Source organism: Trifolium pratense, linkage group LG7 (assembly GCF_020283565.1).
Source record: "Trifolium pratense cultivar HEN17-A07 linkage group LG7, ARS_RC_1.1, whole genome shotgun sequence".
NCBI classification, from domain to species: domain Eukaryota; kingdom Viridiplantae; phylum Streptophyta; class Magnoliopsida; order Fabales; family Fabaceae; genus Trifolium; species Trifolium pratense.
In genome coordinates, this window is record NC_060065.1 from 50,511,811 (window position 1) to 50,523,150 (window position 11,340).

General features: G+C 32.9%; 2 protein-coding genes across 2 annotated transcripts; both read right to left on the reverse strand.

Annotated features, from left to right (window-relative positions):
- Positions 1 to 2,517: 2,517 nt before the first annotated feature.
- On the reverse strand, positions 2,518 to 3,209 carry LOC123898420. Its single transcript, XM_045949365.1, has one exon. It carries the CDS (start codon positions 3,030 to 3,032, stop codon positions 2,664 to 2,666), a length of 369 nt encoding a protein of 122 aa, XP_045805321.1. The 5' UTR covers positions 3,033 to 3,209; the 3' UTR covers positions 2,518 to 2,663.
- A 7,250-nt stretch (positions 3,210 to 10,459) lies between these two features.
- Positions 10,460 to 10,993, reverse strand: LOC123896579. Its single transcript, XM_045946951.1, has one exon. The coding sequence runs from the start codon at positions 10,991 to 10,993 to the stop codon at positions 10,460 to 10,462; it is 534 nt and encodes a 177-aa protein (XP_045802907.1).
- Positions 10,994 to 11,340: the final 347 nt, after the last annotated feature.

Consider the following 11,340-nt stretch of genomic DNA (forward strand, 5'->3'; position numbering starts at 1 on the left):
GGGCCTAAGGCCCAAATTTGTTGGACTAATGTTGTGTTATCACTGTGCCACTCAATCCCGCCACCGAAAATTGAGTTGGAACTTGAAACTTTGAAAATGCATAAGTTTGTGTTATGGTGTCACTATTAGAGTCAATTTAGTAAAATTTATGACAACATTGGGTGCAAAAGATTAAGCATGTAAAACATTAGAAAAAAATAATATATAAATATGACCCATTTAAAGTTAAACACTCCCTCATTATTATATAAAAATATGAGGTGCTGGAATGAAGAATATCTATCTTACAGTACAGTAAAAGAAAAAAAAAACCAATAGATTATCAAACAGTTTGGTTGGACAGTGGCAGTTTAATAATCTGATATGTACAGCATTGATTTACATCATCATGTGTCTTAAACCCTACAATTTTTATTTTATTTTAACTTTTTCATGACTTTAAACCCTGCTATTTCCATTCAGTATTAAGTAGCCAATGCCCAACAGAGTCTGTTTTTCTTTTCTTTTTTTGACAAAACAGAGTCTGTTATTATAAACAAAAAACACAAATACAGCACTTCTATGAACATAACACATATGATCTTACTTGAACATGATTTGTTCTATAGGAGTGTACTATAGTGTCATTCAAATAAATAGTCTCGGTGCACGTAGATCCAAAATTAACATCAATTTATTAATATTGTAGACTAATTTGTCGCAGAAATTTGAGTTCAATGGGTCATCTTCTAAAAGACAAATGTATTAGCAATTACAACCATGCAATGGACTAATTACCAACAGTAAGTCCATGACAAACACACCTAAATTACAGAGTTCAATTTTCTTATTCATCCATTTGTTAAAACAAGACAAAAGGAGCCAAAAACCACAGACCTTATACTGACAAAATACAGCACAGGACAATAGCATAAACTCATAATGCAATTATACAATCAGATGCAAAACCTGTCAGTCAGAAGAAACTTAATGACTCTGTTCATTCTAGAAACAGAATTAATTCCATTAGATAGACTGTGTAAAGTATTGTGTACTCAAAATAATGATTTCTATAACAACTTATGTTCTAGCTTGCTGAAAAGTGTTTGATCAATATATGGAAGGATATATGTGCATTCCTTTGATAGATGCATTAAAAACTTAACACATAAGATGCATCAGAAGACAACCTAACCTATTAACCAAAGTTCAATCACATATGCAGGAAAAGTAGTAATGTCAAATCAATTGTTTACTTCATAGCATAAATAAGTGCTCTGTTCTGCTAAGCAGAGTATTTAACTAAAACACACTACAAATACAAAACTAATAGATCATCTTCACCCATTTGATTAGCAAAACTAATTTTCAAATGTCATTAAATGAATGACACATTGGCTTTTATGAGCATCTGTAACTTAGACTTTCTGCAATGATATTTTCCTATCAAATCAAATATAAACTATTTACTAGTATATTGTAAGAAACCTCCACCAACATTTAATTTCTTCATTAACTATGGTACTTATGCCAGGTAACATCATGTTCAGAAAAATATTTAATAGTATCACATATCAAATTCACACTCAAACTGGAGATAATTTGGAAAAACAAACTTACTACATAATGTGAAACCATAGAATCAATTTGTTGCAGGCATTAAACATGCATAAATAAGTACAGTAACTCACCAACATCACAAATTCAGATCAATAAATCAACACAGAAGTTACCAATTGAAATAAAATCATAATAAATTCACCACAAATATGTTACTACATAATGAAACATAGACACAAATCTTCAAATAAACCATTAAAAATAATGTCATTACTATTAGGTTAACAACTCCACACTAACAAACGCCTAGTCAATTAGTCAATTAATCAATTAATAGAACATTAAAAGTAACCAAAAGGGTTGGATCGAGTGGAAGGCACTAAATTTTCACAATGCAGATAATCAAGGTTCAAATACTATAGACATTTCAAACAACACTATCTACAATTCAAGACATATTCAATTTGGTTTTTAAAATCAAACCAAATAATCTATGAAGGACGAACATAGACACCTATATCAGTCAAGACACAGACACCAACTCATCGACACAAATAATAATTTTAAAAAATGACATAATTCAATATAATCATAAATGTAACTCAATATAATCATAAATGTCAGCATCATGCCTACACACGTCTAATCTGAAGAGTTGAAGATTGTTTGCACTTCATATCAAATAATTCAACCAATTAAACCATAAACCAACACTATCTAAAAATTCAGTCACAAAATTAACCTTAGTTCATAATTCATAATAATTCATATAATTTAAAGCGATTGAATCGTAACTCAGATGTCTGACCAATTCAATTTTAAAACATTCAATATCAATTAATTAAAAACATTTAATTAACCAAACACAGAAGTAAATGTTTAGGGTTTTATAATAGAATCTAACCAGCATTCAAATCTAACAAAAATCACTGCCAAATTAACGCAGCAACAATTAAAACCGCAAAAACAGAAACGAAATAATGAAATTGAATGCACTTTATTATTCCATGTTCTATGAGAGAAATTTCTTCACATAATTGAAGCAAGAAAAACAAAAATCACGCTAAATCTACAAATCTAACAACATCTATAATCTATAATATCCATATTTAAACAAACAAGAATTAATTAGCAGCGATAATATCGCCTCCGCCGCCGAAAGAGTCCACAACAAGATCGGCGGAATCAGCGGCAGGACTACCAGGAACAAAGAAAACTGACTTAGCAGCGACGAGTTTCTTTCTCTGTGGACAACGAGGACCGTAGATCCCGGAGACGAAGAAAGGAAAACCGTCGGATGCGGTGGTTTGAGTCTGATCGGTTGAAGATGACGGCGGCGGTGTGGATTGTAAACGGTAGTTTGAGATCTGAGAGAGGGAATTGAGACGGTGAGATCTGGCGGTTATTTTTGAGTCGCGGATCCGTGCGAGTGCGCCGGGTTTAAGGAATTTGTGGAAGTTGTTAGGTAAGGTAGGTCTTGTTCTGTGCTTCATGGCGATGAGAGAGAGAATTGAGGGAGATAGAGGTTTGAGAGAGAGAGAGAGAGAGAGAGAGAGAGAGAGAGAGAGAGAGAGTGAGGAATTGGGAATGGGGGAAAGAGGGAATTTAAGGGAGAAGAGAGAGGCGGGAAAAAGATAAGAGCGGGGTTGTGAGTATTTTGGGTGAGGGTTTCAAAACAAAACAAAACTGTGATGGAGGCGGGATCTTGACCTCTTTTATTGTTTTTGGCTCGTAACAGTTTTTTTCATATTAAAAAAATAAGTCGCAACGTATGTGCATGAGCCGGTATTTATTCACTTTTAAGATAAATTTTCTAGTCATTACTAGTATACTACTTGATAAAAAAAAATCTCAAATTCATTAAATAACTTATATATTACTGACAGGCTAGGCAGACGTAGCCGCGTCTGCGTCAGCCTGTGTCTAACTTATGTAAAAAAAAAAATACGCTTAAAATGTTTTCATTCCAGCTGATGGATGCTCGCACTACCACAAGCCTTCTACCTACCTTAAAGAGTGGATGATTCATTCGTAAGATAAAGATGAAACTGAGGAAGTGCACCAAGTGAGTCACAGTTTATTTAGAATGTCGGTTTAAAAAATAAAAAAGTGAGAACGATTTGTCTTCATAGGCATTTGCATATTTCGTTGAAAGGTGCTTCGTGTGACTAATCATTTTCCTTTTCTTAATTTTAGTAACAAAAATAACAACTTAAATTCAAACAGTTTATATTTATTTAAGTAAATTACACTCACTTCCCTTAAAATAAACTTAAATTACACTCTCCTCCTCTCTTATGTTAAAATAGACATTAGTCTATTTTAACATAAATAAACATTTTTGTGATAATAATTAACTTTAAACCATGATTGAAGAAATTAATTTTTCTTTCATTGAAAATTTTATTATTTTAGAATATAAATTTAATATATAATAGTTTTTTAATCGAATTTAGTAATTTATCATATATTTATATTTTCTTTTATATAGTTTCATAATTTATAAAAATATTTAATATTATATGTTGATAATGATGTGAGAAAAAAAATAATGAAAATATTTACATTAGAAGTTTGATTATATCATAATGAAGTTTTATTAAAAGAGGGAACCGTAGGTTTGAGAGAGAGGGAGATGAAGACAGTGGCGGAGCCAGGATTTTTTTTTTGGGTGGGTCGCTAAAAAATTATAACATATAAAGTTGATCACTCGAGAGAAAATGCCATAAGTTTGGCTCCCTTAAAAAAAGTTGGTCATTCAAAAATTAAAGTGCATATCTTAAAATAATTTAGTATACCATGTGACTCAAAATAATTAAGTTTGAACTAATACTTGCATGAAAACACAATGAAAATGATTTTGCATATTTAAAAAAAAAACAATGAAAATGATTTTTTTAAAAAACAAAACAGATAAATTAAAAAATGGAGTCAGTAGGACTTGAACCCGAGCTTCACTCCTAAAATCACCAGCTTTAACCACTCGGCCAACTACACTTTCATGATACTTTGTCGCGTTTATTAATATATATAGCGTATCCTTATAATTTTACATATGTATATGGGTATTTAAGTAATTTCCAATTTTTGGGGGTGGGCCATGGCCCTGCTTGGCCACCCCCTAGCTCCGCTACTGGATGAAGAACCGTTTTTTTTTTTTTTTTGTAAGAGAACCGTTTCAGAGAGATGGAGATGATAAGTAGTTTTGTTAGCGACTTCTAACGAAAAAGGGCACTGCAAAAATCAATTTCTTTTAGTAGTTTTGCCAACGACTTCTAACGAAAAAAAGTGCTGCAAAAATCAAATTTCTTGTAGTAGATAAACAACAAATGGACTATCTTGTAAAGACTTTGAGAGCTCAAATTCCTCTATGACAGGTTCAGGATCATTTTTCTGGGCAGCTTCAAAACCTTTCAAAAAGTTTTTTTTTTTGTAAAAAAACACTTTTCTCTAGTCATTTCAGTTTGATCAGTGTTTTTATGTGCTTCACTAGGGAAGAAGGATTATCAAGTATGGTTTGCTTTTCAAATTCTTCGATGAATTCATTATCAAGGAATTCATTATCATCGTCTTCAGTATCATCGTCTACATAGTAACCAACCTGCAAGAAGTAATGTTTCTAGCATGAATTGGCTTTCTTCAAGCTTATCGAGCTTTACTACGGCTCGAATATATTGATCACTACAGGAAATTTAATTCTTGGCAACGTCTTTTTTCGTTACAACAAATGGACTATCTTGTAAAGACCTTGAGAGCTCAATTTCCTCTATGACAGGTTCAGGCTAATTTTTCTGGGCAGCTTCAAAACCTTTCAAAAAGTTTTTTTTGTAAAAAACACTTTTCTCTAGTCTTTTCAATTTGATCAGTGTTTTTATGTACTTAACTAGGGAAGAAGGATTATCAAGTGTGGGTTACTTTTCAAAATCTTCGATGAATTCATTATCAAGGAATTCATTATCTTAAGTATCATCGTTTTTGCTATCATCATCAGAATCGGGATCTTCTGGAGCATTATCATGATAGGGGAAGGAAATCCGACTTCTTGAAAATATAATCCAAAATTTAATCAAAAATGTAATCCAAAATACAATCTGTTATGAAAATTTAATTAGAAAATTACTACAAACATACATGAGAGTGAAAGAGACCTATTAATATTTTCACGTGAAGATTGTCCCTGTGAGTTTAGCTCAGTTGGTAGGACATCGCACTATATGTGCAGGAGCCCGGGTTTGAACCTGTGACACTCCACTTATTCATCTTTAAAGGTGAATTGTTTAGCCACTAGGCTACTTGACCCAAAAAAATAAAAAAATTCACGTGAATAAAACAATATAATAACTTCATCATCTTGTTCTCTTCCATATAAGGTACCAACAAAATATAACAAAAACAATATAATAATTAAATTATGCCAACAAAATATAATAAAAAATATAATAACTTCACTATCTTGTTCTCTTGCATATAAGGTATCAGTTTCCTTCCCCGCCATTCCTTCACCAGTATCTTGTTCCGTTTCATGCAAGGTACTAGTTTCCTTCCCCGTCATTCCTTCTCCAAGAACGAAGAATGAGGAGAAGACCATTCCTATTCGCCTTCCTGAAATCGAAAAATGATCAAAAAGTGATTACAATCAATAATAAAAAAAAGGAGCTGATTTCAATAGTAATCAACAATCAAAATTAAAATTTATATACAAGATCATACCGTATAGCCGATGCCTCTAGATGTTCAAAAGGAGCCTCCACGACGCCATGATTCAGTTTGCTAAGATTTCAATTTTTTGTTTATTTTCTTGTTATCGAGAATATGTCAAGAGGCGGAATTTAGGGTTGTGTATTTCTTATACATGGCCCATGCAGAAATGGATTCAACGAAGTTATTGTAGGTGCAGTTAAGCTTCCGTCAACTGATCGTAACCGTTAATTTGATCAGAATCATGTAACATAGAATTTAATGCTGTTTTGATTTTATGAAATATAAAAATTTCATCTTTTATATTTGGGACAGTCGATCAAGATCACATGGCTTTGATGGCTCCGACTGCATGCAGTCACATCTGCTGACTGCATACAATCCACATCCGGCCAATGGGCATACCCGAATATTCATACGATCATACCCAATTTATAAATATTTTTTATTATAATATCATTTATCAAAATCCTTTATTAGCGCCAATGTGAATCTCAATTAGCGCCAATGCAAACATAATCCCGCCCAAGTGTATGTTCCAATTTTTTATTTTGTGAATTTGTTAAATTAATTTTTTTATTTAGTCACTTACTATCAACTGGAATGTAATTCCTCGTAAATCAAAATGCAAAAGACAACTATGTTATGCACCATAGGATACACATCTACCAGAAATATCGTTTAATTATAACTCTTTTTTCTAAGTGTGGTTTATACAAAACTAACATCGAAATATACCCTGATTTGATAGTGCTTGTTTTTTACATATTAAATATGATATAAAGAATGATACATCATACAAATTCCATAGAGCTGTGATTTCCATCACCACTAGTTCCACTACAAGAAAAACCTTTTTTTTTGGCGGAATTATTCCCTCACTATGTGCATTATTCCCTCACTAACTGAGAATTTAGTGGCGGAACAGGTCTGCCACTAAAACGCACGTCACTAAATTTTGTGCCGAACAAATCCGCCACTAAATGCGTTACAAAGGTTGTGTCATTAAAGTGGCAATTTCCTTAAATTTAGTGGCCGAATAATCCGCCAGTAAGTAGGTGTTAGTAAAGTAGATTTAGTGGCGAAAATGTCTGCCACAAAGTCTGCCAGTTGCTTTTTAATATTTTGTGGCGGAATAATCCGCCAGTACACTATCACGGTTGAAAAAATAAAAAACAAATAAAATATATGCTGTGGCTGAATATTCCACCACTAAATGAGTGATTTTTTTTTTTACAGAAAATGAGTGGTTAATAATTACATTTTGTTTCTTTATAATAATTATATTTTTTTATCTCAATTTTTATAAACATATTAATTAAAAACAAAAAAGTAAATTCAACATAAAAATAATTAAGAAATATTACCACATCAAATATAAATCAGATCCGACAAAATATAAAATTAAAATCTAATTTGTTTCACTACTCAAAACCAAAGTATGTTACATAGTAGGTTACATAGCAGGAGCCAAGAAGTCAGGAACTAGTACCAAACAATATAGTTCTCCAATTCAACATAAAACTACACCAATCTATAGGAAATACTAAGCTATGCTACCAGGATCCAAGCACCAAAGTTACAAGTTAGAAAATGCAATACTCAAAACAATAAGAGCTAGTGTACATATATCAGACCAAGCTAATGACAGCATGTGATCTTTCAAATTGAAGCACTCCCAAATTGAAGCACCAAGCCAACTCCACCCAATAATAAAGCTAAAAATCATCTTTGCAGAAACATTGAATATATCATCAAAACTAACACAAACATTGAATGGAAAGCTAGCAAAAACTATAACAACATCTCTAAAAAGATATACATTTTCCTTTTGCTCAATGAGATTAATTAGTATCATTGGCAGAAGGAAAAATTAAATCACAGAAAGAGAAAGAAAGAAAAATGAGCAACGAAGCAAAATCGAAAATGAAGAACGATGGTACCAAAATCGGAGGTGGTGGATTCCGATCAAAGATTGATCATGTTCTTTATAGCGGCGATAAGAAGCATGTTTTCGCTGGCTTAGTTCTCATCACTGCCATTTTTTCTGTTCCTTGGTTTCTTATGAATAAAGGATCAAAACACCAATCTCATCAAGATTACTTGGAAAAAGCTGAAAAAACTGATAAAGCAAGGAGCCAAAGACTCTCAGCCGGTCCTGCTTCTACCAAATCTTGAAAAGCATTCTATTAAAGATCACACAGTTTTAAGTAACTCTAGATTTAAAAGCCATTAGATATGTTTGTAAGATGTCCTTTTCTCTCTCGTTTTGTCATTGGGATGGAGGTCCATTTTCATATTGCCATTGTACTTTTCTGCTAAGTCAATCTTTTAATAAAAAAACTAAGGATGTTAGATAATTTTGATGTAGTAAATTTTTCCTATATATAATTAAATTTGTTGCATAAAAAAAAAAAAATTAGTATCATATATAATAGAGGTCAAAAGCACCCAAATCACAAACATACATGGAGTTTCTTACTAAACTGTCAAAAAAATCTATATCTCAAAATTTTAATATTGCCGCTTAAATATTTTTCAACTAGCGCTCAATTTTTCATTTGGAGCTTAATGGTACATTCAAAATACATTCATAATGGAACTAATAAAAAAAAATGGGACTAAGCAAAAAAATGACTTTTTATTGACAAAAAAAAACATTTAAAATTAATATTAATTAATTGTCATCCCAATCTGATATATCTTCATCGTCCTCTTGACCATCTTCCAAATTAGTTGTGCATGCTCTTAAGTTACCGGTGGAAAATACGGATTTAGCGGCGGAAATATTAATTTGACCGTTGGATATTCTCACCAATTACTGGCGGAATATTCCGCCACAAAGTGGCTATGCCAGATAGACAACATAGTGGCGGAAATATCTGCCACAAAGTAGTAACCGTTTGATTTCGAATTAGTGGCGGAATATTCTGCCACAATGTTTGTCCCGAGATTTCGTCCATAAACTTAGTGGCGGAATATTCTGCCTCTAAGTTTTATTTTCTTTTTTTTAAGTCTTGGTAAATGTACTGGCGGAATTTATGTTTTACTGGCAAAATTTTCTGCCACTAACTTATTGAGGGAAATAGTCCGTCACTAACTGATTTTAAATTCTGTTTGTAAAACATGGTTTTCTTGTAGTGTTAGTGAACCATCCTGCTTTGTTTTGATCAAACTGATGTAACCAGTTGATGTAACCAGTTTACTGAACCATTTGATTTTTCGATTACAATTTCCTTGGCTTCTTCTGTTAGCGAAACCAGTTTGCTTATGAATGATGTGTTTGATTCGATATTTGTTTAACCATTTATTTTTTCTTTACATTTTGATTCAAGAGGAAATATGGTGAAGTGCTTTTGCCTTGTGGACTACGCATGCAGAAACCAAACCTGTCCTATGAAAAATCTCTTTAAACTTGAACATGAATACTGCAGAGCATTGGGCACGTTTACTTATGATAATATCCGAAAATGGATGGTGGAAGCACATGTCAACATGGAAGGAGAACGTTGTGCTGAAGCCATAAAGTGAGAGGGCAAACATAGGTTTCTGGACCTAGTGGGGATTACATGCAGCGTTCCAACAATTGGAGCAGACTGTAAATCAACTTAACTTGGAAGTTGCAAATCTCAATGGTGAGAATACACAACTTACACAACGGGTTGCAAATCTCAACATTGAAATCCAGCAACCGTAAAACCAGGTTAGAATCTTCAAAACCAGGTTCAGGATCTTCAAGCACTCCTCAATCAAGATCTTTTCGATCCAGATCTCTACAATATGTTTGGACCGTTGATCCAAATGCGCTAAATGCGTGATGCGGGTAGATAAGAGAAAAAGAAATTTGGACAAGACTTATACAAGTTGTACCAACTTACAAAGTTACATATTAGATATGCGAAACTCAACAAAAAAATAAACAAGTTGGACATAGAAAATGCAGCTTACAAACAAAGTTACATATTAGATATACGAAACTCACCATATTTCCTCTTTGATTTGAGAAATGAACAAAGAGGAAATATGACGTGTTTGATTCGATATTTGCTTAACCATTTTATTATTATTATTTTTTTAAAATTTAGATTCAAGATGGTGAAATGATTTGAGAAATGAAGAAAGAGAAAATACGATGTGTTTGATTCGATATTTGTTTAACCATTTGTTTTTTTTTTTTCATTTAGATTCAAGATGGTGAAATGTTTGCCTTCTCGACTACGCATCAACCAAACATGTCTGCTGATTGTCCTACCAGAAATCTTTTTGAAGTTGAGCATGAATACCGCAGAGCCTTGAGCACCCTTACGTATGATAGTATCCGAAGATGGATGGTGGAAGCACATGTGAACACCATGTTATCATCCTCATCATTATTGCATAGGGCACATGTTTGTAGGTAATCAACACCTTTATCTCGCAACCGAACACGGGTTGGAACACAACGTCGGCAAATACGCCAAATTAAGTTTTTGACCTTTGGTTGGATTTGTAGTGCCCAAATTAAATTGCAACTACCATTAACATGTAGATGAGAAATGTCAATTAACTCATTAACACATATATGGTACGAACTTTTAACAGAATAATCCCCATTGCTTTCACCACGCCAAATTCTTCTATCATCCATAGGATAAAGTGGAGTAGCAAGAATTCTCGATGCTGTGGCATGGTCGAACATAGACAAAACTCGACAAACGTTCCACTCTTTAGCATCATTTTCCAGGAAACCAGAGACATTAAAACCGACATATATCATATCATTGTTATTATTAGGAACAAGAGGTGATGTATCGGCAAGCCATATTTCATTCTATGATGGAATATTGTTTCCATCTCGTGTTCTCCATCTACACCCTGATGTGAGAATGAACTTGGAATTGCATATGCTTCTCCAAACAAAGCTCAGAATGTGTCCAAGATTAGACTCCAAAAAATCACAATTAGGAAAGTATTTTGTCTTATATAACTCAGCAATTAGTAAATCAGGATTGGTTGGGATGTGCCAACCTTGTTTACCTAGCATAGCTAAATTAAAGGTAGAGAGATTTTCAAAACCCATGCCGCCATAACTTTTGTGCATAGACATTTTGTCTCAAGAGAGCC

What these genes read in the sequence shown, in the direction of transcription:
- LOC123898420 (XM_045949365.1), bottom strand. Translation starts at nt 3,032, where the DNA reads ATGAAGCACAGAACAAGACCTACCTTACCTAACAACTTCCACAAATTC.
- LOC123896579 (XM_045946951.1), bottom strand. Translation starts at nt 10,993, where the DNA reads ATGATATATGTCGGTTTTAATGTCTCTGGTTTCCTGGAAAATGATGCT.